Source organism: Gossypium hirsutum, chromosome D10 (assembly GCF_007990345.1).
Source record: "Gossypium hirsutum isolate 1008001.06 chromosome D10, Gossypium_hirsutum_v2.1, whole genome shotgun sequence".
Taxonomy (NCBI): domain Eukaryota; kingdom Viridiplantae; phylum Streptophyta; class Magnoliopsida; order Malvales; family Malvaceae; genus Gossypium; species Gossypium hirsutum.
The window spans coordinates 57,692,671-57,719,499 of record NC_053446.1 but is presented as its reverse complement, the minus strand read 5'-3'; the positions used below and the strand labels follow the sequence as shown (position 1 = coordinate 57,719,499).

At 32.2% G+C, this 26,829-nt stretch overlaps 1 protein-coding gene and 1 pseudogene across 2 annotated transcripts; both read right to left on the bottom strand.

Annotated features, from left to right (window-relative positions):
* Positions 1 to 8,576: 8,576 nt before the first annotated feature.
* LOC121203230 (putative disease resistance protein At3g14460) lies at positions 8,577 to 11,998 on the bottom strand. Of its 2 annotated transcripts, XR_005919800.1 has the most exons (3): positions 9,966 to 11,998; positions 9,184 to 9,388; positions 8,577 to 8,992 (listed from the first exon to the last, which is right to left on the bottom strand). XR_005919800.1 is itself a non-coding variant. In XM_041103391.1 (2 exons), exon 1 carries the CDS (start codon positions 11,943 to 11,945, stop codon positions 9,981 to 9,983), a length of 1,965 nt encoding a protein of 654 aa, XP_040959325.1. In that variant the 5' UTR covers positions 11,946 to 11,998; the 3' UTR covers positions 8,577 to 9,388; positions 9,966 to 9,980. The 2 variants fall into 2 exon arrangements, 1 of the variants encoding a protein (XP_040959325.1); XM_041103391.1 differs by having other exon boundaries at positions 8,577 to 9,388.
* An 85-nt stretch (positions 11,999 to 12,083) lies between these two features.
* Positions 12,084 to 14,180, bottom strand: LOC121222097 (putative disease resistance RPP13-like protein 1; annotated as a pseudogene).
* Between the last annotated feature and the right edge of the window lie 12,649 nt (positions 14,181 to 26,829).

Genomic DNA, 26,829 nt, shown 5'->3' with positions numbered 1-26,829 from the left:
TTATTAAGTGACTTTTCAAACACTAACTTAATATTTATATATACTATCAACTTGATTATAATTCTAAAAATGGTTAATATATAGTGTGCCCCTAAATTTGTCTCAAAGTACCCAGTTAGTACCTAAACTTTATTTTTTCAACCTAGTTGATATATGAACTTGTATCTAATCACACAAGTTGGTACCGCATTAACACCGTTAGTTTGTGTTTACGTGATATTGATAGTCAATCCGATGCTGACATGTGGTAGCCGCTCAGCATGCCACATAGTATGGTAAGAGGTTATCACATGTCATCGTCATATTGACTATCAAGTTACGTCAGCACAAACTTACTATGTTAGTTGTAATGCCCAAAAATTTCTAATTTCGTTATTTTAAATCTATGACACAAATATCTGTTAACTTTAGTGGTTATGTATTCTGATAGTGTTTGGGAGGCTTCAAGTTCATGCCTTTGCTTGGGTAAAATTTGGTATTTTGAATGAATTAGGCTTTACTCTTGTTCAGTAAGCTTTTATTTAATTGTTGTGTAAATTACATTAGAATGGATTTGCTGGTCTAGTGGTTAAATAGTGTGTTTTTATGGTGGAGGTCTTGTGTTCAAATTCTTATGCACGTAAGGGTATTTTTTTTTTGCTCAGATTTCGGGATAGAGTTGTGTGATAGGGGGATTCTGAGTAGTAGATGTGTAGTGAGAATTAGGAGAGAAGATTAAGGGATTTTTTGGAGGTTATCAGGATTTTTTTTCACATAACCGAATTTCGACTCTCTTTTCCAAAAAAATTCTGCCGTCTATTCTTCTCCCTCTCCTCTTGCCGAAATTCTCTAAGTTTTTCCATCTTTCTCTTCTTTTCTTCTTCTTGATTTTTCCCTAATCCATTTATTTTCTTTCGTTTTCGCATGCGGTTAGTGCGGATCTCTTAGTTTCGGTAAGTGTTTCTCTTCGTTTCTGTCATGAATATCTTAGCGACTGAAGTGGTAAAATTTTAAAAAAATTTAAAAAAGTATAAATGAATTTTTTTTCATTTTAAGCAATCAGAACTCTTGCGAGTTCTCTGGATTTGCCCCTGTGCTTAAGTAACCCTTTTCCAACTCTTAAAAAAAAAGCCAAATAATTATAATGTTTCATGGTGAGGCATACTTTTTTAACTTAAAATTTTGAACTAAAAATTTGAGTTAAAAAGGTGTGACTTCTATTAAAATCAATGGCACATTTTCACAACATTTCTTTCTTTTTATTGATCTCCTTTTTTCTTTCCACATTATGTATACATATTATCTGTCTATACGTTGTTGTATGTATGTGTGTGTATATATATATATATTATAAATAACATAAAATTATAATAATATGTTTTATTTGAAAATATTTTATATTTTATATAATATAAAATATAAAATCTATATATATTATATACGACAAAACAAAGCATAAAATTGGAAATTTTGAACAAGTCTAATCTTTTGTGTTGATTTGTGTAGGTTGGAACATGAAATCCTCTTTAATCTTCGTAGAGTGCGTCTCACATTTCGAAAAAAAAGAGTCAACATCATGACGAGAAAGAACCGATGTCCCAACGATACGACACACCACGTTCTAATGAGAAGAATTCGTCGTCTTGATGGTGCAATGCATGGCCTCCCAACGAGCTAAACGCGACGTCATTGTATTAAATATGTACTCAATTAAGCTCTTACCGTTAATTAAAAATCAATTAAGCTCCTCCATTAAAGATTTTTGTCATTGATCAAATTTACTGTTAAAATAAATTGGTGCACCAAGCAAATGATGACATGTGGCGACTTCTAATTTAATATAATATTTTTTTCAAAAAATGATAAAAAAATAAAAAATTATGAAAATTGATATAAAGTTATAAAAATTATAAAATTTTATAAATTTTATAAAAAATTCTAATAAATTATAAAATTAATAACAAATATTTTAAATATTGTAAAATTTTATAAAAATGTATTGAATTTTATATAAAAATAAAAAAATTAAATGTATTAAAATTGATATAAACTTATAAAAAAAATAAAAAAAAATTATAAAAATTTGAACTAGATCAAACCAGTTGGTTGGACTGATTAGATTGAAACTGACAAAGGTATTGGTTCGATGAAAGCCATTAGACTAGTTGGCCTGGGAATTAGATAATTAAATCGATTTTTTATAATTGTTTTTTGATTTTTTTATTTAATTGAATTAGACAAATCAGTCAAATAAACAAACTATTGTTTTGATCAGTTTGACTATTGGTTTTGATTTTGAAAACCTTGATTAAAATATGTGTGCCAATAGTTGGATAAATAAATTTTGGTTTGATAAAAATATTTAAAAAAAAACAAAAAAGTCAATTCAACCCCCGGTTCCAGATCAACCGGTTTAATTTGAGTTGTATATGTTGCAGCATTTCTCCTTTATGGTGTTGGGTTTGCGAAAGAAGCAAATCAAGTCAAAGGACTTGAAGGAGATATTTTCCGGTGGTGTATGGTTCCATGGAATGGCAAGAAGAGGGAGTTAATTGCACATTTGTTTCATCCCTTGGACGGCCATGTTTCTCGCTTTATGACAGAATCTGCCAACCTGAGTTTTCATAGAATGCTTCGCTCCACAACCGAAGAGATGCAAGCATAACTGCAACTCTTTTTCGGTTATTACAACAACACAAATAGCTCTAAATATTCTCTAAAAAAAACACAAACAACAAAGCATCAATAGCGAGACACAAATTTTTTACATGGAAAACCCCTTTAAATCAAAGGGTAAAAACCACGGGACTTGAGAGTCCACTCAAATTATACCACTTGATTAATAAAAAAGGGTCATAATTATTCAACTAAATACCTATTGAAAAATTATGTTTATGGATAAATATTTGGGTAGTTGTGTCCTTATGAAGAGACATGAGACCTCCTATAAATAGGAAATGAATTTCATTTATAGGATATACCCAAAAACATAGAAACTAAGTTTCTTTCTATTCTTCCACCATCTTTTATATTCCTAGATTATTTTATAAAGAATTCTTGGATAAATTTTTATAGAAATTGATACCATTACTATGCTCTGCTCAATGCTTAATGGATTATTTTCGCCAGTGCAAAGCGTAGACAATCAATCCTCGAGGTTTATTTGACAGTGACTCTTTTGCTCACCATAACATAGGTGGGTGAGAATAGAACCTTAAAGAAAGTGGCATTGATACACACCTTGAAACTTTTGTTAATTTCTCGTAAGTTTATTTTTATCCCCACGCACCAACAATATAACCTAATATAAATTTTTCATTATTTTGTTTAAAGTAGTTTATAAGGTTAACACATTAGAATTGCCATTAAAGACCCAGAAGCCTAGAATTACTTTGAAACAAGTGAAGCTTTTAACTCCATGTCCAAAAACTTCTTGAAAGCTATTGCATTCAATAGTTTATATTGAAACTTTTGAGAAAAATAGGTAGGGGTTGTTCAGTGGTCTTCGTTAACAAGATTCCCATAAGAATAAAGTGACATGAACTTGGTAGAATTTTCAAATTATATGGCTAAGTTGTGGTATTTTGAGTGATAATAAAAGAGCCAATGGCATTTTGAAATGGATACGAGGAAACCAGTTCTTATTAATCTTTGCGGAAGATCAAATTGTAAAAAATTTGGTGGATTCAAAAAAAAAAAAATTATAAAGTTATAAAGATAAGACATTTCGTAGAAACTATCTTAAAAATTATAGTTTATTTCTCCTCTATCATGCAGGACAATCAAGAAATAATAGTCCGATATACAATATCTTTATCTTGAATTAGAACAATGTAATTGTTATTAAATTGTTCTAATCTTCAATCTAAGGGTCTATTTATACCACATGAATCATTACTTAAATGACCTTTTATGAAGTAATACAACTATTCACAACATCAATGGCACATTTTCACAACATTCCTTTCTTTATATTAATTTCTTTTTTCCTTTCCACATTATATATACATATTATATGTCTATACTATTGTTGTATAAATGTATATATATTATAAATAACATAAAATTATAATAATATATTTTGTTTGAAAATACTTATATAATATATAATACAAAATCTATATATATTATATACTACAGAAACCAAGCACAAAATTGGAGATTTTGAACTGGTCTAGTCTTTCGTGTTGGTTTGTGTAGGTTAGAACATGGAATCCTTCTTTAACTTTCGTGGAGTGTGTTTCGTATTATATTTCGGAAGAAACAAAGTCGATGTCATGATAAAAGAATATATAAATTATATATTTTTAAATTTTAATAAAATATTAGGTTGTTATTATTCTTTTGAAACTAAAAATATATAAAATTTTAAATTTTTTAAATATATAAATTAATTAAAAAAAGTATAAAAAAATTTCAAGGAATTTGAACATGTTGTACAAATTTAAATGCATCTAGACACGTTGTCCAAATTAAAAAGTACTTAGACAACGTGCCTAGATTCGTTCTAAATGTATTTTTAGTGATTTTATATATTTAAATATTTTTATAAATTTATATTTTATATATTTTTCAAAACATTAATAACTTTAAAATTGATATTTTATTAAATAAAAATATATAAATTTACTGAAAAATACATCTAGAACCAATATGGAAAAAAAAGATGCTATTTTTCCAGGTTTTTTCTTGACCTGAAACAAATAAAATTTTTTATTAATTTATATATTTTAGAATATGTTTTGTTTTTTTTTTATTTTTATTTGTCACATAGCATGGTAAGAGACTACCACATGTCACCATCAGATTAACTATTAAGGCCATGTTAGTGCATAAATACCGATCTATATGACGAAATACTTTAGTTACCAAATAGGTCTAAAAAAGTTTAGGTACCAACTAAGTAACTCGAGACAAGTTCAGAAGATAAATTACATAATTAACCCTTCTAAAAGTTCTATAAATTTACTTTATGTATTTTGTAAATTAAGTTTTTCATAGGATAGAAAAAAGTAATTAAAAATTATGTTTCTATAAAAATAGATAAAATATATTTAGAATAAAAATATTATAATTTTAAAAAAATATTTATCAGAACAGTGCCGAAAAGACCCCTAGGAGAAAGAAAAGTAAGATAAAATCTTTTTGCTTTTTGTTTTTCAAACTACTGTGTTGTAAGCTAAAAATGGTGTAGTTTTTCATTATGAGAAATTTCCTGATTTAAGAAAGGTTGAAATGCACCATTTGTGGGTGGTAATTTCCTGAATAATTTGAGGCATGTTGGACAATGTTTGTAAGGGTATTTCATTGTATAGTGTATCCTCTATGATTCAATAAATTTTTTAATTATAAAATAGGAAATAAAAATTTAAAATTATAACACAAAATACTCTGCAAATTCAGAAGGAAGAGAGAATAGACGAGTTGAGAATTCTTTGGGTGTGTAAAAGAAAAAATGAGTCCTGGTATATATAGAAATTTCACTAATTAAAAATAGGTTAAGTGAATTAGTTAAAACTAGTTTAAAAATGGTTCAATGAATTTGTACTTCACTAAAATATATCTTCAATCAAGTTAACCTATTTTTAACTTGACTAAATATAGGTATTATAAGTTAAGACACGAAAATTAATTCAACTTAAAATGTAATATTTTTATAAAGAATCACTCAGGCACCTTTTAATGCTTTATAAATAGAAAATAAGTTGGAGAAATGAAATATAACTCATTCCATCTAATTTGTGAGTAAAACTCTTTTATACAAAAAGTATTCTTTTTTTTTTCTTGATATATATTTAACTTGAGATATGAAATTATTTGTTTATTCAAATCATGATATTAGTAATTAACATTTGGATGATGTGGACGAGACATTATTTTTATTGCTAAAAATGAATGTTTGTAGATGATCATTTAATATAAATAATTTTTGTTAAACAACCATAAGGTAAATGAGTTTTATATATGATTGCATATTTTTTATTCTATGCTATAAAGTTTGGACAACAAGTGGTTTTGACTGTAAATGAAATAAGTCATATGCATATATGTATGGTTAATTTTTCTAGTCAATATAGAATAGTGGAAAGCATTGACTTATATAATAAGATCACTATTTTGGCATGATATCTTCTAGTGAGAATATATAATGTGATAATCATATATTTGAAACTGAGATCGTATTGTGCATATTTATGATGGTGCATATGGTTTTTTATATATGACTTGGTTATGATCTATAATCTTGTAAATTTTGAAAAAAGATCTCGTGAGTATGAAAATAGTAATATGAATGCTAATTGACTCATTTAAGTGATGAACATGATTTTAATCACAACCAAGAAATAATTGATAATGTCCATGGTGAAGGGTGGATAAATGTGTGATTTTATAGTCATTTGATTGGACAATTGATGGTCCTTTAACATGACTATATATGTTACACCATTGTATACATAAGGTGTGTTGAGAAAAATAATGTTATTTGACTATGAATAAAAAATTAATAAAAAAAAATTAAAAGTCATGTGTTGACTTTGAAAAGAAGCTATGACAAATAAAAAATATGTTGTCTAATTTCACCAAGAGATAAGAGGATCTTTACAACAACTTGGCGAAAAAGACATGATGTATGGTTCCATATATTTGGTGATTGTGAAATTAATTTCTTGAATATCAAGAAATAAGTAAAGTAGTCAAATATGAAATTGTCATGATAAGAAAAAAAGTAAAGTGACCACTATAATTTGACAATAGTAGAAATGATATCCTTAATAGCATTCTTTTACGAAAGAATTGATAATGGAACATGGTGGGGATGTTGGTCTTGTGAAGATTCAAGAAAAATAAATATAAAGTTTACCTATGTGTTATAGATAATTAACATAGCTACGTTGGAAAGTTGAAAATTTGGGATGAAATACAAGCCCATAATATTTTAGTTACTCATGATGGAAACTCGACTTAACGTTTGGTATAACATCAAATCTTAAGTTCAATGAGACAAAGTACATCATTAGTATGTGATTGCTAGCACTATAAAAAAAATCATACCAAGATGAAAAATGCTAGGTACCCGTAACGATAAAGGGAAGGATGAGTATTATACTCTTAATAGACCCATAACATAAATGTGTTAGAGTGTTATAATTACGGGAACAGTCTTGAAGGGATCTACCTATGTGAGTGGAAGTGTGGCTACTTATAGAAACTCAAGGGCTTGGCTCTAACAGCACTCATGAAAAGAGGCTATAGACACATGGCCATAATAGTGTCCTTGAAAATTGTGCATTGACTGATGTTGAAAAATTGTACGTGAGATGTGTTTAATTAATCAAATGAATAGTTGGTTCAAAGCATAGCCTACCATACAAACTTTATCATGTTTTCACTAAGTAAAGATTCAACTACAAGACACCTTTATTTATGCAGTTAATTTTCAAAATTACCAAAATCTAGAATATTTTGAAAATGGGGGGAGGTTGTTGGAAAATTTTCAAAAAATATATAGTGTTTCAATAGTTACAAATGAAAAGGCACAAGTGATCCAAAAATAATGTCACTTAGTTATCAAGCGAGAGTTATCACTATACCACTTAATTGTCTCTTGTCACAAAAAATTATACCACTTAATTAATAAGAAATGTTCATAAATTTTCAAGTAAATACCTATTGAATAATTATGTTTATGGATAAATATATGACTATCCATTTGGGTAGTTATGTCCCTATGAAGTGACATGAGATCTCCTATAAATAGGAGATGAATTTCATTTGTAGGATATACCCAAAAATGTAGAAACTAAGTTTCTTTCTATTCTCCCACCATCTTTTATATTCCTAGATTATTCTATAAAGAATTACTGTATAATTTTTTTTATAGAAATTGATATCATTGCTATGCTCTGCTCAATGTTCAATGCTTAATGGATTGTTCCCGTCAGTGCAAAGTGTAGACAATTAATCCTTGAGGTTCATTTGACAGTGACTCTTTTGCTCACCATAACATAAGTGGGTGAAAATAGAACCTTAAAGAAAGTGGCATTGATACACACCTTGAAACTTTTGTTAATTTCTCGTAAATTTATGTTTATCCCCACGCACCAGCAATATAACCTAATACAAATTATTATTTATTATTTTTTTAAAATAGTTTATAAGGTTATGTAACGCTCTGAATAATTCATTTCTGTTTCTATAAATATCTAACACAAATGTGTATTTGTTTAAATGGTTAAGTATTTTGCGTGTGTGTAAGGTCTTGGTTTCAAGTCTCATCTTTGCCAAATTTTGGTTATTCTAGATCTAAGCTTTATCATTGTTGAGTGGGTTTATATAAAATTATTTCTTAATTTAAGAAAATGATTCATATTATAATTGTAGGAGATGGATCTTTGAATCAAAGAGATTTCAGTCTCAGATGTGAAGTTTGATTTGCAGCTTCTCGTATTTGATGATGTTTTACTCTTTATTTATTTTCATAGAATGCTCTGCTCCACAACTGAAGAAGTGCAAGCATAACTGCAACTCTTTTTTGGTAATTACGATAGCACAAATAACTCAAAATAATCTCAAAAAAACACAGAAGCAGCCAAGAATGATAATAAACAAAAATCAATCACGCGAGACACGCCAAATTTTTACGTGGAAATCCCCTTTAAATCAAAGGGTAAAAATCACGGGACTTAAAAGTCCACTCAAAAATTTCACCATAATATAAAAGTGTGGCTACATGATCACCATAAATACATAACTCTACTTTAGCTATCATCGAGAAGTGATTATTCCAAAACATAATAGAGAAAGTTCGAGGAATCCCAACAATAGAGACAGACTTCGATGCCGAAGCTCGGCAAGCTATACAGAATTAGAGGCATGGTATGAAAGACAAAAGCTTTCGGTACAATGGAAGGGTACCCATGTAAAGCTCATCCAAGCAAAAGCCTATTAAATTAGGAGTTGAATCAGCTCAACTCTTTCGCTGGAGAAAAGGTCTGCATTTCCCCAAGGAGTCCTGCATGTTTTGCTCAAAGGGCTTTCATTAATTGATAACTAATCAAATGATGTGAAACCGAAGAAAGTTATGAGACACCTATCAATTAAAGCGATATATATATTTGAACATGCAAATAATTTAGGAATAAGAGAGCTTATCTAAGTTTTCCTAATTAGCCAATTCTAAAGGTTACAAATAAATTCAGATACCTCAGACATCGTCTTCATTGGATTTCAGCCAAATTCCTCTTAATAACAAATAAATTCAGGAGTACTTCCAATTATCATAAACCTGTGATATCCTCTGACTGTCGGCCAAATTCCTGCTAAACTAACATCAATGATCTTTAGTTCTTCATCAGTTTTGCATCATTTGGTTGGAAAGGCTGTTTTGTCACATTTGACGGAGGAACAACTGCAAGAACAAAATATATGAACAAAAAGTTACATCATAATCTCTCAACTTTCACATGTCCAAATAGCAATATATTAGGATATTCATGCGTAGGTCAGTATCAGAGGAGCAATGCAGTTCCTTCACCAGTGCCAAGTAAACTTTCTAGTCCTTTAATATTAGATATAAACAGCAGCAAGGCATTGCCGGCTGGACAATAACATCTATAATATTGATTCTCACTTCCATTCATAAACTTTTTAGTCCTTTAATTTACAGGCCAGAGAAAAGCAAAATCCATACATAGATTCAATATGCCGGTATTTCCAATAGCAGGAATTAATGGTTAGAACCTTGGAATGAATAATAAATGATAGGGTAAAACAAAATTTTGTTGTTTTTTTAGTGCTTCACTTGACTTAGCTATGCAGAAACCATTACAAAAATTAATTGTTCTATTTTAAAATAATAATATTCCTGACCCAGCCAAAGGACAATATTTTTTGTTTTTCTAGTTATAAAATAGGACAATAATTGTAAAAAAAGATAATAAAAAAGATTATTCTATTGTTTCTCTAAAGATCCCAAATTGACATACCTGCAAATTTGATTCTTAAATTATTCTCTTAAGAACTTTGTCTGAACCATCAACAACAACACAAGGTATGTGGGAAATTTTGGACCACTCAGGTCCTTTATCCCTTTTGCACCGTTCTTCCATCATTGGACACCCCCGGATTTCTAGCTCCAAAAGCGAAGAAAGCATATTGTTTCCCGGAAGAGTCTTGAGGCTTGGGCAATTTTCGATAATCAAGCACTGGAGAGAAAGCATATTATTTCCCGGAAGAGTCTTGAGGTTTGGGCAATTTTTGATAGTCAAGTCCTGGAGAGAATTGAGGTTCCGAAAGCCATTGGAGGATAGATTCTCCAGTTTTGGGAAATCTGAGATGAAGAGACGGGTGAGAGAGGAAGGCAGTGTGACTCCTTTCTCATCTTGAGGAAATGACACTGCATCTGGACACCCATTTGATATGTCGAGAGATTTAAGACAAGTGAGTGTATGCAAATCCCTATCAAGTATTGCCTTCCAGATATTGGGTCCACCAATTATAAGCGATGTGAGATGGGTAGGAATCCCCTCTTCCAGAATGGATGTCACATTTGGACAATCCGTTATTGCTAAATCTTTTAGAGCGTTGAGACTGCGCATATTCCCAGGCAAAGGTTGGAGACGACTACAAAAGTGAAGGCGGAGACATTCAAGGTTTGGGGTGGGCAAACCACTCTCTGCTAAGGAAATCAAATTTGAACAACCAACTTTGGACATGATCTTGCAAAGCTTGAGCTTGTTCAATCCTTGTGGTAAACCCTTAAGCATATCACAACTAAAGATACGAATAGATTCAAGAGAAGAGTTATCTTGAATTTCTTGGGATATGGACTCTAGCTTTGGACACCCTAATATTAGAAGTTCTTTCAGTGTGGAGGGCAACACACTTCTATTTATTCTCTTTAGAGATTCACAATAGAAAATATTCAACTCCTGAAGAACACATGCATTGTTGGAGTCAACATCCTCTCCTTCATCCAACAACAAACATTGCAAATTTTTACAACTTCGAATGACTAGCACTTTCAGATTCGAAGGTAAATTGCTCCTTGCAACAGAAATCAATTTTGAGCAACCGTCAAGCACTAATTCCATAAGTAATGCGAGAGAGTACAAGGTTGTCGATAGTTTTTCTAGCCTTTCACAATTCTCTATTTCCATTCTTACAATGCTAGAAGGAATCTTCAATTGCATCAATTCTTCTCTTTCCTCTTCTGTTGCTATGGATACAAGTAGCGGACATTTGGTAATTTCCAAATATTGGGGGGATACGGACTGAGTTAGCAATCCCCAATTGTTATCTCGAGAAGAGCACAACTCCTCACAACAACCAATCTCAAAGGATACCACTTTTATTGATCTTAACCTCAAGCATTCTGCTGCCCAACTAAACTTGGAAATCCCTACAAATGAGATTCTTTTTATAGAGCTATAATCTACAAAACCTTTATAAATTACCTCGTGGCAACCATGAATTTCTAATTCTGAAAGCAATGGAAAGTTTTGAACAGAAATTATCAACTTCCCGCAACTACGAATTGCAAGTTTCTTCAAAGAAGGAAGGTATTCCGGCATACTCCCTAATAATAAGGGACAATTTTGAATCAAGAGTTCACGAAGTTTAGGGAATTTCCTAGCTTCCTCATCAACTTCACACAAGTTCCACTTCTCCCAATTAAGCATGTCCACAAACTCTAAAATCTCCAATGAAGAAAATGAGTTGGTCGTATTCTCTGCAAACAACTCAACTCCCACAGTCCTTACACTGCGCAATCCTTTAATACGTACCTTTTTCAACAATGGCAATTTCCCAATTGATGGCAATGACAACAAATTTATACAATCATCAAGGCATAAAGATTGTAAACAATTGAAGGACGAATCTCCCACCCAATTTGCCAACATATCACCACAATAGAACTTAATGCTGAGCTCCATGAGCTTCTTAGAAGGTTGAAGTCCATCCATCACCTTTTTCTCGACTTCTTCTCTTCTATTCTCAAAGTATTTGCTCCACTGCAATTTTATCTATATAGATTCTCCATGTCTTAGCTATATTCTTATCCTGAATACAAAGTCACCTGAGATTGACAATTCATTAGCTCCTTATTTTATGTCCTTCTCTTTGCCCAAAACAGAACTGGAAAGTTTTTGAAGATTAGTTAGCATGCTAAAATTGCTTGCCATGCTTTCTAATTTATCTGCACCAGTGATATCAAGATAGCATAGGTTGACCAACTTTTCCATCTCTGACGGTAACTTCTCAAGGTTATAACACCCCTTTAATAAAAAGGTTTCTAAATTGTAAAGGGTACTAACTGATTCCGGCAAGCATTTAATAACTCTATTCTTAGAAAAGTTTAGGTACCTTAAGAGTTTCAAATCTCCCACAAAATCTGGTAACATGGTGATTTGGTACTCTTCCAAAGAAAGTGCTCTTAAGCATCGCAAGTTTGGCAACAAATTCGTTAGGACATGATTGGTTAGATAGTTATCAGTTCGAAAGACCCGAGAAGACATTAATGGAAGAAAGGTTCGTAAGTGTTGCGCTTCATAAATGCCTTCAAATTTTTTGATGCCATCAAAGTCCTCAGCAATGTAAGATAAATGGCGAGCATGCTTTGAAATTCGTTGACTATCCTCTATTTTAAAGCATACTTCTCCGGCAACTGATTGAGCCAAATCATTAATGAGATCGTGCATAACAAATCGAGAATTATTATTGACGCACACTTGCAAAAGGGACCTTGACACTAGATCGTTGAAATACTTGTGATCCAAATCATGGATGCACTGTTTATCTCGTGCTTCTTGTAGAAACCCTTGTGCCCTCCATAACAAGATTATTTCTTCCTTCTCAAACTCGTAGTCCTTGGGAAAAATGGCACAATACATAAAGCATCGCTTCAAATGTAGAGGAAGATGATGGTAGCTTAGCTGTAGAGCTGGGATTATACTTGACTGATCTTTAGATAGCTTCCATATCTCGCTCTCTAATATATCTTCCCAAGCATGAAGGTCTACATTAGTGCGCAATAAGCCACCGAGGGTTTTAGCAGCTAAAGGCAAATCGTTGCATTTTCTCACTATCTTCTCAGCAACTTCCTTTAGGCTTTGGATGTCCTTCAAAGTCCCTTGCTCCCAATGCATGTTGAGCAAATACAGACAAACAATCATCATCTGACAAAAGCTCTAGAGAATGAGCATGCAAGGCACCCATTGTTGATGAAACACCGTGGTTTCTTGTTGTCACAATAATTTTGCTTCCTTGAGTCCTCGTTTTGAAAGGAGATTGTAAGATAGTCCAGTTATGATAATTCTCATTCCAGACATCATCTAAAACAATTAAGAATTTTTTTCCGGACAACTCCTTCTGTAACTTTTCTTGAACTATATTCAGATCATTATCATTGCATGACACTGAAGTGATTGATTGCAAGATTTCTTTCGTTATTCTCAAAACATCAAAATAATCAGAAATGCAAGCCCATGCTTTGAGGTGAAAATGATTTTGAATGGAAGCATCATTGTAAACAAGCTGGGCAAGGGTTGTCTTACCAATTCCACCAATCCCAAGGATGGGAATCACAAAATTTCTTTCGTCGTCACTCTTCAAGAGCAAATCAAGAATTGTCTGTTTGTCTTTGTCTCTGCCATACACATGATTTTCAATCTCCAAAGAAGCAGGCTGCAGTCTTTGTTCTAGTCTTGTGGGTCTTTCGCAATCAGTCATTCGTAACTCTAACTTGTTTCTCTGAGGTTCCAAATCTTTCAATTTGGCAGTAAGATCCCTTATCTTGGACATTATATCTCTGTTAAACAGAACATCATTGAATGAATGAGGAATATTGAGTCTGGATCTCTTACTTGAGCTGCCTCGACATTCCACCATCAGATTGGCCTGCCAATATCGGTTGCAAACTCGTCCAAAACATCCTCCACATCGAATGCCAAGTTTTGGAGGTCGATCAACCAGTCTTTCACCAGCTGCTCTTTCATCTGTCTCTCTTCAGCATCATCAAGCACCCTACGGATCTGCTTCAGTTCCTTCTCCAAGTTCTGGATCTCCTCAAGAACCTTTTTTTGAGTAGCGAATTGCAGGTGGTCGGATGAGGCGAGCTTCTCAAGGGAAAAGTCAACGAGCTTGGAGACAAAAACTTCTTTTATAGCGGACAAGGCATCAAGAAAAAGCTTGGTTGCCATCTTGCAAGAAATAAGAGTAGAGAAAGGTTAAGAAAAGAGAGTTGAGCAAAGGTAGATGGAAGTGAATGAAGTTTGGTGTATGATTGTAGGTACAGAAAAACACAAGTGCTATCTTTCTTTTGACCCTTGATTGGGGGAATAGTTTGCTTTTGACCCTTTTCGTTGTAGTTTCCACCCACAAAAGTTGACAAAGTAAGATAATTATTTACTTCTCACAAGTCTTATATAATTAAAACATTTGAAATAATTGAGATAAAAATTCAAAATTCTAAAAACTTTGACAATAAAAAAAAACACTAAAATATTTAGAAATGAGAAATAACTTGACAGTGAGGTACTTGTATAAGGAGAAAAAGGAGTTGCGCATCAGGAAAATTGGAAAACAGCTTTTGAATGCTAATAAGGGGGTAAAGAAATGTAGAGTACAATAATTTAGCAGCATGCGATTAGTTGGCTTCGCTCCCACTGAAACTAATAATAAAAGGTGTGCAAATTGGGTGATGGAGTCTGCTTCGCACTTATCTCATTCTATTTTTTTTACTCCAATTAAATTATTAAGTGACTTTTTAAACAGTACCTTAATGTTTATATATTCTATCAACTTAATTATAATTCTAAAAATGGTTAATATATAGCTTGCCTCTGAATTTGTTAAGTACTTAGTTAATACTTGATCTTTATTTTTTCAACCTAGTTGACATATGAACTTGTATCCTATCACACAAGTTGGTATCGCATTTTACCATTAGTTTGTGTTTACGTGACATTGATAATCAATCCGATGATGACATGTAGTAGCCTCTCAGCATGCCATGTGGTAAACATAAATAAAAAATCTTTAAAATATATAAATTAATAAAAGAAAGTATAACTTTTCCCATAAAAAAATGAACTTGGACAAATTATTGTCCAGAGACATCTGAGTCTAAACACCAATTTGTTTAGATTCATTCCATGTGCTTTTTAGTAAATTTATATATTTTAGTTTTTAATAAAATCTTACTATTATTATTATTATTATTATTATTATTATTATTATTATTTTAAATTTAAAATATATAAAAGTTTACTTTTTTAAAAATATATAAATTAATAAGAAAAGTATAAAAAAATGAATTTAGGCACATTGTCTAGATTCAAATGTAGTTGGACACCTTTGTGTCTAGATTCATTCTAAATGTACTTTTTAGTGATTTTATATATTTAAATTTTTTATACATTTATAAAAATTCAGTTGATTTATTTTAGGGTAATTTTAGTTCTGTTATATACTTGTAATTTTTTAAAATTTTTAATAAATTTATATATTACATTAGCTTTTTTACTCCAATGCACGAGTCTACCTTTTCAACTTAATTGTTACTAGTCCAATAAAATTTAATCACTTATAAATAAATGTCTCAATGTGTTTTTGAGATTTAATTCTTTTAAAATATCAAAAAATTTCTTATGTGGTTTAAGTTTGGCACAACAATTAATTCTCCTTTTCTTTTTCCCTTTTCCGGAGGAAACAAAGGTTCGCTAAATCACGCCTACTCTTTATGAGATGGACTTTTTATGGTGAATTTTAAGTGGAGAGCAAATAATTAACAACAATGCGATTAGTGCGACTTGAACTCAAGCTACACCTGAGGCAATAAATACCCTGACCATCATACCAATACACGTGTTTTAAACACTAACACTTAATTTACGTGATGGACTTTGAGAAGTTAGACCTCGCAGTTTGTTAATCCAATTCAACTAAGGGCCCTGGTTTAGGTACTTCTTGGATCTATCAATCAACCAAGGACTTGATTAAATAAGAATAATAGTGGACAAACTTTCATTAAGATGAGTTGTTTATTATCTATAGTTAAGGTAATTTTTTGGTGAAACCAAATTTTGTGTGATTAATTGTACGCAGATGTTAGTTTTATGGTTTTAGAGTTAGTGCTAAGTAGCATGTTATGAACACTATATATTTATTTAATAAATTTAAAAAAATGTATTTTTATAAAAAAATATGAATTTTTAAATATTTTTTGAAATTTTTAGAATTAAAAATAAATTGATAGAATATGCAAAATTAAAACTTAAATTTTTTTTTAGATTTGAGACTAAATTGATAGAATCTATAAATATTATATAACTAAATCAACCAAGGACAATAAGAATAATAGTGGACAAACTTTCATTAAGATGAGTTGTTTATTATCTATAGTTAAGGTAATTTTTTGGTGAAACCAAATTTTGTGTGATTAATTGTATGTAGATGTTGGTTTTTTGGTTTTAGAGTTAGTGCTAAGTAGCATGTTATGAACACTATATATTTATTTAATAAATTTTTAAAAAATATATGTATTTTTTATCAAAAATATGAATTTTTAAATATTTTTTGAAATTTTTAGAATTAAAAATAAATTGATAGAATAAACAAAAATAAAACTTAAATTTATTAATTTTTTTTTTAGATTTGAGACTAAATTGATAGAATCTATAAATATTATATAGCCAAATTTATTATTATGTTAATAAAAAAAATCAACATTCTATTAATGTCTTAATAGAAAAAGACTAAAATATTAAATATTGATAATATTAGTAAACAAAAAATTAAAATTGATTTATAAAAATTAAAATAGATTAATAAAAATTACCCATAATTGTATACTCACCTTTCTCGAACCGAGTCCATATTGTAAAATAATATTGATGATGAATATGAATATGAATAGAATATATAGGTTGCCATATATTTAACTTGCTCGGGTCAATCTTGGAAAAGATTTTTTTCAATTTAGGTAAGGTGGCTCCGTTCAAATTATTATTTTAAGAATAAAATTTGTAACACCCAAAAATTCAACCTTTGCTTTTTAGATTCTATTAATAATTAAGTATTTGTCTCAGTAGTTTAGGGTTTTAATTGTGTGATAGGATCCAAGGTTCAAGTCTCATTTTTATAAAATTTTGTTATTTGTTTGTCTAAACTTTTATCACTGAGCTTTTTGACTTAAGTTTAATTTTGTATGATTTTGTGTTAAGAATAAGCTTGCTATTTAATGGTTACACTTCTGTATACCTTTCAGTCTTGTGTTGGAGTCTTTGTGTAATCAATGAGGAAATATAATTTTTGTGCTATTTCGTAAAATTTTATTGTTTTAAATTTAACTAAATTGTTTTTCCCCGTTTCCCTCTTCTTTCTTTCTTTCTTTACATCTTTGCCCTTCCTTTTCATCATTTTCTTCTTCTTCGATGTTCTTCTTTTTCTTTTATTTTCCTTCCGTTAATCTTGCTATTGTTCTGTTGAGGGAATTGCGTATTTTGTTGTGTTCGGCTGAAAGGTTATTAGCGTAAGTTTTGTTGTCGAATTTTTGTTGATTTTGCTCTCGTTCTTTATTTGTCAAATTGGGTTTTTTTCTTCTTCTTTCTTTCACTCGTTTTCTTGAGTGTTCAATATGGTCTATTTTAGGCGAAGATCTTTAGAATAACAATCCCCCAATGCTTTAGGTCCATGAATTGTTGTAGCATGCATGGATAAGTGTTTGATTTTTCGAGTTGGGTTTTGGGTCGAAGCTTTTTGACATATCTTTGTTTTTGTATGCTAATTCTAGCAATTCAATTGCGAATAGTTGTTTAATTGGTCACTAGATTGTTGTTTTTAGGTTCCAGATTCATCTTGGGTGCTTCTACGTAGAAATCGTGTCAAGTGTGTAGCGAAAACTCAAACTTTTTGCGAACGGCGAAAACTGGAATCCATGGCTGTCGATGCCACATGGCTGTGTGGTAGGCCTTGCTAGAAACTGCTTTGATTTTGAGTCATACAGACATGGGCATGTGTCTAGGCCGTGTGAGAGACCTTTTTGGATTTTAAGTCAGACAGACGTGTGTTTGGCCATATGTTAGACCATGTAACTCTCTGTTTTGAGTCACATAGTTGTGTGCCAAGCAGTGTGGGCCACACAAGCCAGCCATGTAGGCCATGTGAATCCACATGGGCGTGTGGGCTAAAAATTTAAAATTTTCCCTAAGGTCGTAAACGTCGTTCAAATCGAATGTAGGTAGTCAGTAGGGTCCGTATGATCTAAATTAGGCTATATAACTTCATATCTAATGATTTGATGATGAAAAGTTTGTTATATGTATGTATATCCAATGTGATATATGCTAAGTGAGTATGATCTATAATATCTAAATATGATATGAATTTGTATTATTATGTGTGCATCTCTGTATCTACATTGGGTTCGGATTCGAGTAAAGAAGGAAGTGTAGGTAGTTTAATAATCTGTCAATTATGGTAGCTAAGCCACGTATATATATATTATTCTGGTGATTTATCGCATTTTGAACTAGCAGCTAGTCTACAATTACTCTAAAACATGACATACAATCACTACGCAGTGTGTAAGGATGAACAAGTACTTGATACCCTATTTGGTTTGTAGGGATGGATAGAGGTGGTGTGTAGCGGATGGGGGTAGGAATCTGCATCTGTATTTGACAAGCTCTACATCTACATCTGATATGATCTGCACTTGTGTCTGAAATATTCTAAATTTGATTTTGCATCTGACTATGAGAACTATCTAAATAAGAGAACTATCTGAATAATGAAAACTCGAAAACATATATGATTTACTTCTGCTTAAATGAACACTCAAGTTATACACTGAGTTTGTAAACTCATTTAATCCGTTTGTTTGAATTTTAGGTAACCCACAGACTTAGACAGATTGACGTGTCAAGAGCTCAGTCATTCCGTTTAGCCTTTCTACTATCTTATTTTGGATTTATACTTTTGCAAACTTTTCAGATTGGTCGTTTTGAAAATGAGATTTTCAATGGTTTACTTATAACTGTTTAAATGATTTGGCTTGTTTGAATTCTAATTACAAAAGGTAGGAATTTTCAAAGTAGTTTATCGTAACTCTCTAGATTTGACCATAACATTTAGGCCGGGTTTGGGGTGTTACAAAATTAATATTTTATTTAAATTTAATTAAATAATAATAATAAAGAGTTTTACTATCAAGAATAAGGGCGAGAGAAGGAGAAAAGAAAGAATTCTTTTTTAATAAGTAGGTATATAAAATTATTAGTACAAAGGGTAAACTATATCGAATATCACTAAATTATTAATAAGTTTACATTTTTGTTAGCTCAATAATTATCTTTTAAGTTATTAGATTGTTAAGTTTTTTTTATAAGTTCAAACAACGAGCTTTAAGCAACAATTCGACAAATGGTATAGTGAAATGGTATCTATTGATGAATAGAAGAATATACCTTAGATCCAAATCAATCGGATAGTTAGTGTGAAAAATTGAAGAAGAAAGTTTAGACTTTGGTTAGCAAATTGGTACTAACAGTGCAAACGAAAAAGGTTATACAACAATGATTTTAACAACCTAATAATTTAAATGAAAATTTTCGAATAGTTCAATGATCATTTTGTAACCTCTTGAAATTGAGTAATCAAAGCACGAACTTAATAATAGTTTAATAACTTTAGTGGAGTTTAACCTAGTATAAATTATTATTCACTATTTTTTAAAAAAGTAGTTTATAAGGTTAACACATTAGAATACAACCCAATTTTATGCCCGGCCCATACCAGCAAAACAAAATAGCCCATTTACAAAATTTTAACCCAAAACCTGGAACCCACTACAAACCCAACACCCATGGCCTAACCAAATTGACCCAATTACTACCTCAAGCCCAACTACCTCAGGCCCAAAACCAATTTGTCAAACTAGGGTTTCAGCTTTTCTGAAACCCTAGTACTGCCGCCACAACTCTTCAGCCGCCTCTGACCAACGCCGCACACCCACTTGACCTACTAGCCGCCACCGCCGCGCAACAGTCACCATCGCCCACCTGCCTCGCCCACATGCGCCTGCAAACAGCAAGAAAAGACAGCAACAGTAGCAAAAAATAGGCTATAAAAGCCAAAAGAAATGTAACGGGGGTGGAGGTTCTTCTTTCGTTTTTGTAACAAAAAAAACAGATATCAATAAAAAGAAAAAATTAAGTTTCAAGGTGATTTCTGGCTTTTTTTATTTTCGTTTCCTTAGATGTTTTAACCTTTTTTTATTTTTATTTATTTATATATATAACATATAGAAGTAAAAAGATTTACCATTGAATTTTCCGGCGACCGTGGACGGTGGCCGGCACGGCAGCGACGTGGCGACCCTGTTCGTCGGCTTCTGGGCTCTGGCCGGATGGTTGAAAGAAAAAGGAAGGGTTTTTGAATTTTTTTTGAATGGTATCTGAAATGTTTTTTTTTTGAAGAAAAAGGGGTTTAAATACCCCAAGTAAACGGCATCGTTTTGATCGGGTCAGGAACGCCCCAAAATGACGTCATTTTGGGCTCCTGACCCGAGACCCGACCCGCCTGCTCCAGGGGATCCGCCTGTTTTTGACGGAAGGACTAATTGCAGGTTTAGCTCTTCCGCTTTTTAATGCTTTTTAAATTAGGTTCTTTTAATTTCTTTAAATTTTACCCAGAAATTTATTGTGTTTTCAATTTAGTTCCTACTGGAACTCTGTGTTTTGCAAGAATGGGATTATTTCCCTTTTGCCCCTCCTAGTTTTTCAGCGCGTTTGATATGGTCCTTCCCCTTTAATTTATTTATGATTTAACCCCGAATTTCGTTTTAATTTTTTAATTTTGTCCTTTTGTTATTTTGTTTATCTTCTTAATAAATTTCATATTATTATTGTTATTATTATTATTAGTATAATTGCTTTTATATATATACATATATTTTTTATATATTTTTATATATATACTTATATACATACTTTTTTTGTAATATATATATACATATACACATACTTACATTTTTTTATGTATATTGTATAATTTTTGTACATATCCATATACATATATATATTTTTTATTCTTCATATTTTTTAAAATATGTATTTTATATATGTATTTTATATTTTATGATTCATATATATATATCCATATGTATATACTTTTCATATTTTAATTTACATACGTATATATGTAAATACTTATTTATATATTTATATAATAATTTTAAAAGATGTACATATGTTTTTATATTTTATATTTTATATTATATATATATGTATGCACGTGAATACATTTACATAATATGTTTATACGTACATAGTTCTTCTTTTTACATAAATATATAAAGTATACATGCATATACATACTTTTATATATACATGTTTCTATATATTTCCTTAATTTTATATATATATATATACACATGTATGTCTTTTATATTTTTATAGTTTTATACACTTTCTTTGTTTACATTATTTTGGATGAATGTTTTAATTTTATTCGTTTATATACGTTGTTATTTTGTATGTTGTAGATTTGACCTTTTATTTATTTTATATTGTGTTATTGCTTGTATCATTTTTATACTTTCGTATTCATTATGTTTCTACCATGCATAACGACAATGTAATTTGTTTTCACATTCTTTACTACGACTTCGCATTTTACTTTACTCGGTGTACCAAAATTTATTTTAAATAAATAGCATCGTGTTTAGATTCGAGGAGATCGTGCCCTAACTTACTGGGTTTCGATCTTCACAATACATCTAAATGCACGATTCTATTCAAACTCAAGTTTTTAATAATCTCAGGATTTAAAAAAGGATCGCGTCCTAACTTACTGGTCGTGATCTCGTTTTTTAATCCGAGATAGCTAAAATATTTTTTAAATAAGCATTTTTTGCGTATCGGGAATTCGAGATATTGTGTCCTAACTTACTGTTTATGATTCTCTTTCTAGATTAGCGTAAAATATGCTTCTTTTCCCAAAGATTTTCAACGTTTAATACAAGGATCGTATTTTTAAAATTCTTCAAAGTTTTCAATTTTCGACATTAAGACATTAACTAATCAAGTAGGTACCAATTTTAGGCGTTACGAGGGTGCTAATCCTTCCTCGTACGTAACCGACTCCCGAACCCGTTTTTCTGAATTTCGTGGACCAAACTCGTTGTTTTAAAACTAAATCGTTTATTAAAAACAACCACTTTTCAAGGTGACCCGATCACACCTCATCAAAAAGGATCGGTGGCGACTCCCGTTTTCGTTTTCATTTTTCAAAACCCAAGTCGACCCCGTTTTCATCCAAAAAATGGTGTCAACAGCTTGGCGACTCCGCTGGGGACATAAAATAAGTGAGTCAAGCCACGAGTTGATTACTTTTTGTCTTTTTGTCAAAAATTGAAAATTTTGTTTAAATTTACGATCCTTTCATTGCATTTCATTCGTCTTTATTACAATTTTCATTATTGTGGTTTATGATTGCTGTGTTAGCTTAAATTTTTGCATCTTTCTGCACATTGCATTGCATGACCGTTGGTCACACCTTTTTAAGTGGGAGTGAGAAACTACACCTTCGTGAGGTTTTCACCTCTGTATGGGATAGTGAATCGCTTCCGGGATACATCCGTACCTATGTCTTCGTAAGATTTTCATCTCTGCATGGCCATAGGGAAATGTATTCCCCTGAACTAAACTCAGTCCATATGAGCCTATAATGAGTGAAGATTGAGGAATTTGCTAGTTCAGGTACCCTTACTTTAGAACCAAACCACATGTAGAAGACCTTAGGAGCCCACCCTAGGTAGAACCACTTCAAACCCCTAGTGGTCACTTGAATAGGTGTTCTATTTATTCTTGCTTGCTTTTGTTTTGTACTAACCTGTTTTCTTTTGTTTTGGTTATGATTGCATTGCATTTTCATCATAAAAAAAGAAGTGTTGATTCACGTTCGGTTGCTAAATAGAGAGCTTGTCATAAGAAAATGGGTTTCTGGATAAAGTGGATGACAATACGGTTGCCCGAATATGTTTCGAGAAAACACAACAAGAGAAGGGTGATAGTTTAATAGGGGATTACACAACTATTGCCCCGTTGCTCGAGGATTCAAGATGACAAAGATTATTCGAGAGCCGCTGAACTTTCTTAAAGAGAAGCCAACGAGCATCACGACGATGAATGAGCAATGAGTCACGACCCAGATCAAGCAAAAAGGAGATAGAAGAGACATCCCTTTTAAGAGTTTGTGAGATTTATCTTAACGCTCGAATAAAGAAGAGGATCGAATGTTTTCGCCTATGAGGGCAAAGCCGTATATATATCCGCTTTATGTAAAGAGATTTATTTTATAGTAAAGTTGTTCTAATAAGAATTGAACCAAGAATCAACGTCTCTTTTTTGCATTCATTTCATGCATTTGCATTACATGACATTATATGCATTAACGACCATTAAAATACCCTAATTGAATAAAATTATTTCAGTTAACCTGGAAAACCAACACCCTTACGGTACTCGAGCAAAATCGAAGAACATGGATCAAAGAATGGAAAGAATCGAACAGCTCCAAAAAGAGATGCAAGACCAAATGTAAGAGCAGCTGGAAAAAATTCAGCAAGATCTGGCTGAAAAGATGGTGGAGTCCCAAAAGAGCATGATGACTCAATTAAAGCAACTGTTGGCTGGGGAAAACGATAAAGGAAAGAGCCCTATGGCTAATGCTGAAGAAGAAGACAATGATAGACCCCTCTACCCTCCGGACTTTACTCCCCCACATGTACAGCCCCAAGTCGATGTGCACCCATGCAGATCCTCTGTCACAATCGGGCCTCAGCAGTTTCATACCGGTGCTTCAATTCCAATAAACTTTCAAGTCAGATCAGGCTCTAACCCCGTAATGAACCCTACAAATCCCATAGTACCCGATTTCGATGAAATGACTGAGAAAGAAAAGGCAAAGGAAGAATCTCCAGAACAGTTAGATGAGAGATGTAAATGGCTTGAAGAAAAATTCAGGGCTATGAAAGGTAGCTATAATTACTAGGGAATTGATGCTAGAAACTTGAGTTTGGTCCCGTATCTGGTACTCCCCCATAAGTTTAAGATGTCAGAATTTAAGAAATACAACGGGACCAGTTGCCCCGAAGCTCATATTACCATGTTCTGTAGGCGTATGTCTGAGTACGTTAACAACGACCAACTGCTTATACACTGTTTTCAAGATAGCCTCACAGGGGCAGCGTCTAAGTGGTACAATCAATTAAGCCGTACCCAGATTAGTTCTTGGAGAGATTTAGCACAAGCATTTATGAAGCAGTACAGTCATGTGGCAGATATGGTCCCTAATAGAATCACCCTGCAAAATATGGAAAAGAAGTCGAATGAAAGTTTTAGGCAATACGCACAAAGGTGGAGGGAGATTGCCGTCCAAGTTCAGCCACCACTTCTGGAAAGAGAAATGACAGTGCTCTTTATTAATATATTGAAAGCCCCTTTCATCACACATATGCTAGGAAGTGCCACAAAAAGTTTTTCTGACATAATCATGAATGGCGAAATGATTGAAAATGCCATCAGAAGTGGAAGAATAGATGGTGGAGAGAGTAACAAAAAGTCAGTCTCAAGAAGAAAAGAAGATGAGATGAATAACATAGGTTACTCAAGATCAGTTACTGTAAGTCATCTAGGTAAATGAGTTGCTAGTCAACAAGGCTCATTGAGACAAGAACCTGGAGTGAAACCAGGTACTGAGAAGCTCCAGTTCATACCAATTCCAATGTCATATAAAGAGCTGTATCAAAATTTATTCGATGCGCATGTTGTTTCCCCTTCCTACTCAAAACCCCCACAACCTCCGTATCTAAAGCGGTATGATGCGAACACACAATGTGACTACCATGCAGGAATTACGGGGCATTCAATAGAGAATTACATTACCTTCAAAAAACTAGTTGAAAAACTCATCAACATGGGTTTTGTCAAGTTGGGTGACTCATCTACTACAGAAAATCCGCTACCAAATCATGATTGACAATAAGGTGAATGCGATGTATGAAGAGATGTTGGGAAGTGTTCAAATCAATAACATGTATGAAGACACAACTGAAGAAGAGATCTTATTTGATATTCGCCCTTATAAACTTGAGAGTGTTCTGAATAATTAGACGGCAGAAGAGACCCCTATAGTATTTAGAACTTACTCATAGTAATATTCAGAACACACTTGTTGCTTTTAGCCTACAGGCAATAAGAACTCTTTTGTGAAATAGGCTCATGTTTGAACATCATTATTTTAATGGAATGCATCTTTGCGACCTTTTTTTGAACCAATATTCTTTCATTTCTTATGAATGATTATTTTTATTCTTTTATTCTTTCTTTCAAATAATTAAGGCATTCATAATCATATTTTACATAACTTCATATATTCTTTGTATATTCTTTTGTACTTACAATAGGTCCCTGAATATCAACGACATGAATGACACTGCTACAGACTCAGAATGTCCTTTTGAGCGAGACATGTGTTTAGAGGGATCTCACGACTTTGAAGATGACATAGATTGTAGCCTATCTCTGGACTTATTAAGGATGGTAGAAGAAGATGAAAAACAGATCCTACCCTATAAAGAATCATTGGAATCCACAACTTCTCCTTATGTGGGCATGAATGTCATTGAGCCGATCTTGCCAAAAATTTATGGCGGTCAATAATTCATCTTTGCAGCCATAGATTACTTCACTAAGTGGGTGGAAGCTGCTTCATATGCCAGTGTCACGAAGTCGATAGTCAGCAAATCCTTGAAAATCATATGTCAGCGTGAAATGTCAAAAATGATCATATTTGACAGTGCACTAAATTTGAACAAGAACATGATATTAGAACTTGATAGTCTATTTAGGATTAACATCATGTCGTCCCAAAGTGAATAGTGTATTAGAGGTAAAAAAACTCTGCCGGGGCAATGTCATTCTCTTGGGCCAACCTCGATTCCTTCTCTTCTGAGTTTTTGGACCCAATCCCGATCGAGGAGGAATGTTCAAGGTAATCCATCATGGTCAAATGCGCCAAAAGTAAATGATGCGAGCTCAAAAAAAGTTCGCCCTAGAGAATTCCATGAGAGGGATTTGGTATCGAAGAAGATTTTTCCCACACAAAAAGAACTTCATGTCAAACTAGGAAGACCCTATTTAGAAAAGCTTTGATCTTGATCGGAAGGGATAACAAGGACATGCCTAATCCTATAAGTTCAAATTCAAAAAAAGAAAAAAAGAGGGAAAAAAAGAAAAAGAAGAAAAAAGAAAAGAAAAAAAGGAAAGAGAGGCCAAGGTGAAAACCCGCAAAGGGCGCCTTGAGACCAAAGGGGACTTGAGTTGAAAACCCGAAAAGGGCGACTCAAATTTTGGATCAAATTGGGGCATAAGGCAATCAGAGCAGCTCAAATTTTGATCAGATTGGGGCATAAGGCGATCGGAGTAGCTCAAATTTTGATCAGATCGGGGCATATGGTGATCTTGCTATACCTGAATCAATAGGAAAGGGTAGGCGACATCTTGAGGCATCGACAAAGTCACTGTAGATCTCCTAAACACATGTCAAACTCAGAATGGTATTCAGAAAGTTTGTACAAAGAAGTTCGAGCTGCGATATCTAGGGCACCTAATTTTTATATTATTTAGATTAAATTTGTTGTTCTCAAAATACTTCATTCTTTTCCAAGATACACATTCCCAATCAATTGCTTTATTATCTTTCTATTTTGATAATTTATTCCTTTCGAGCTATGCTCAGAGCCAACTTTATTCTTATCCATTTTTATGACCCTTTTTGCAAGCA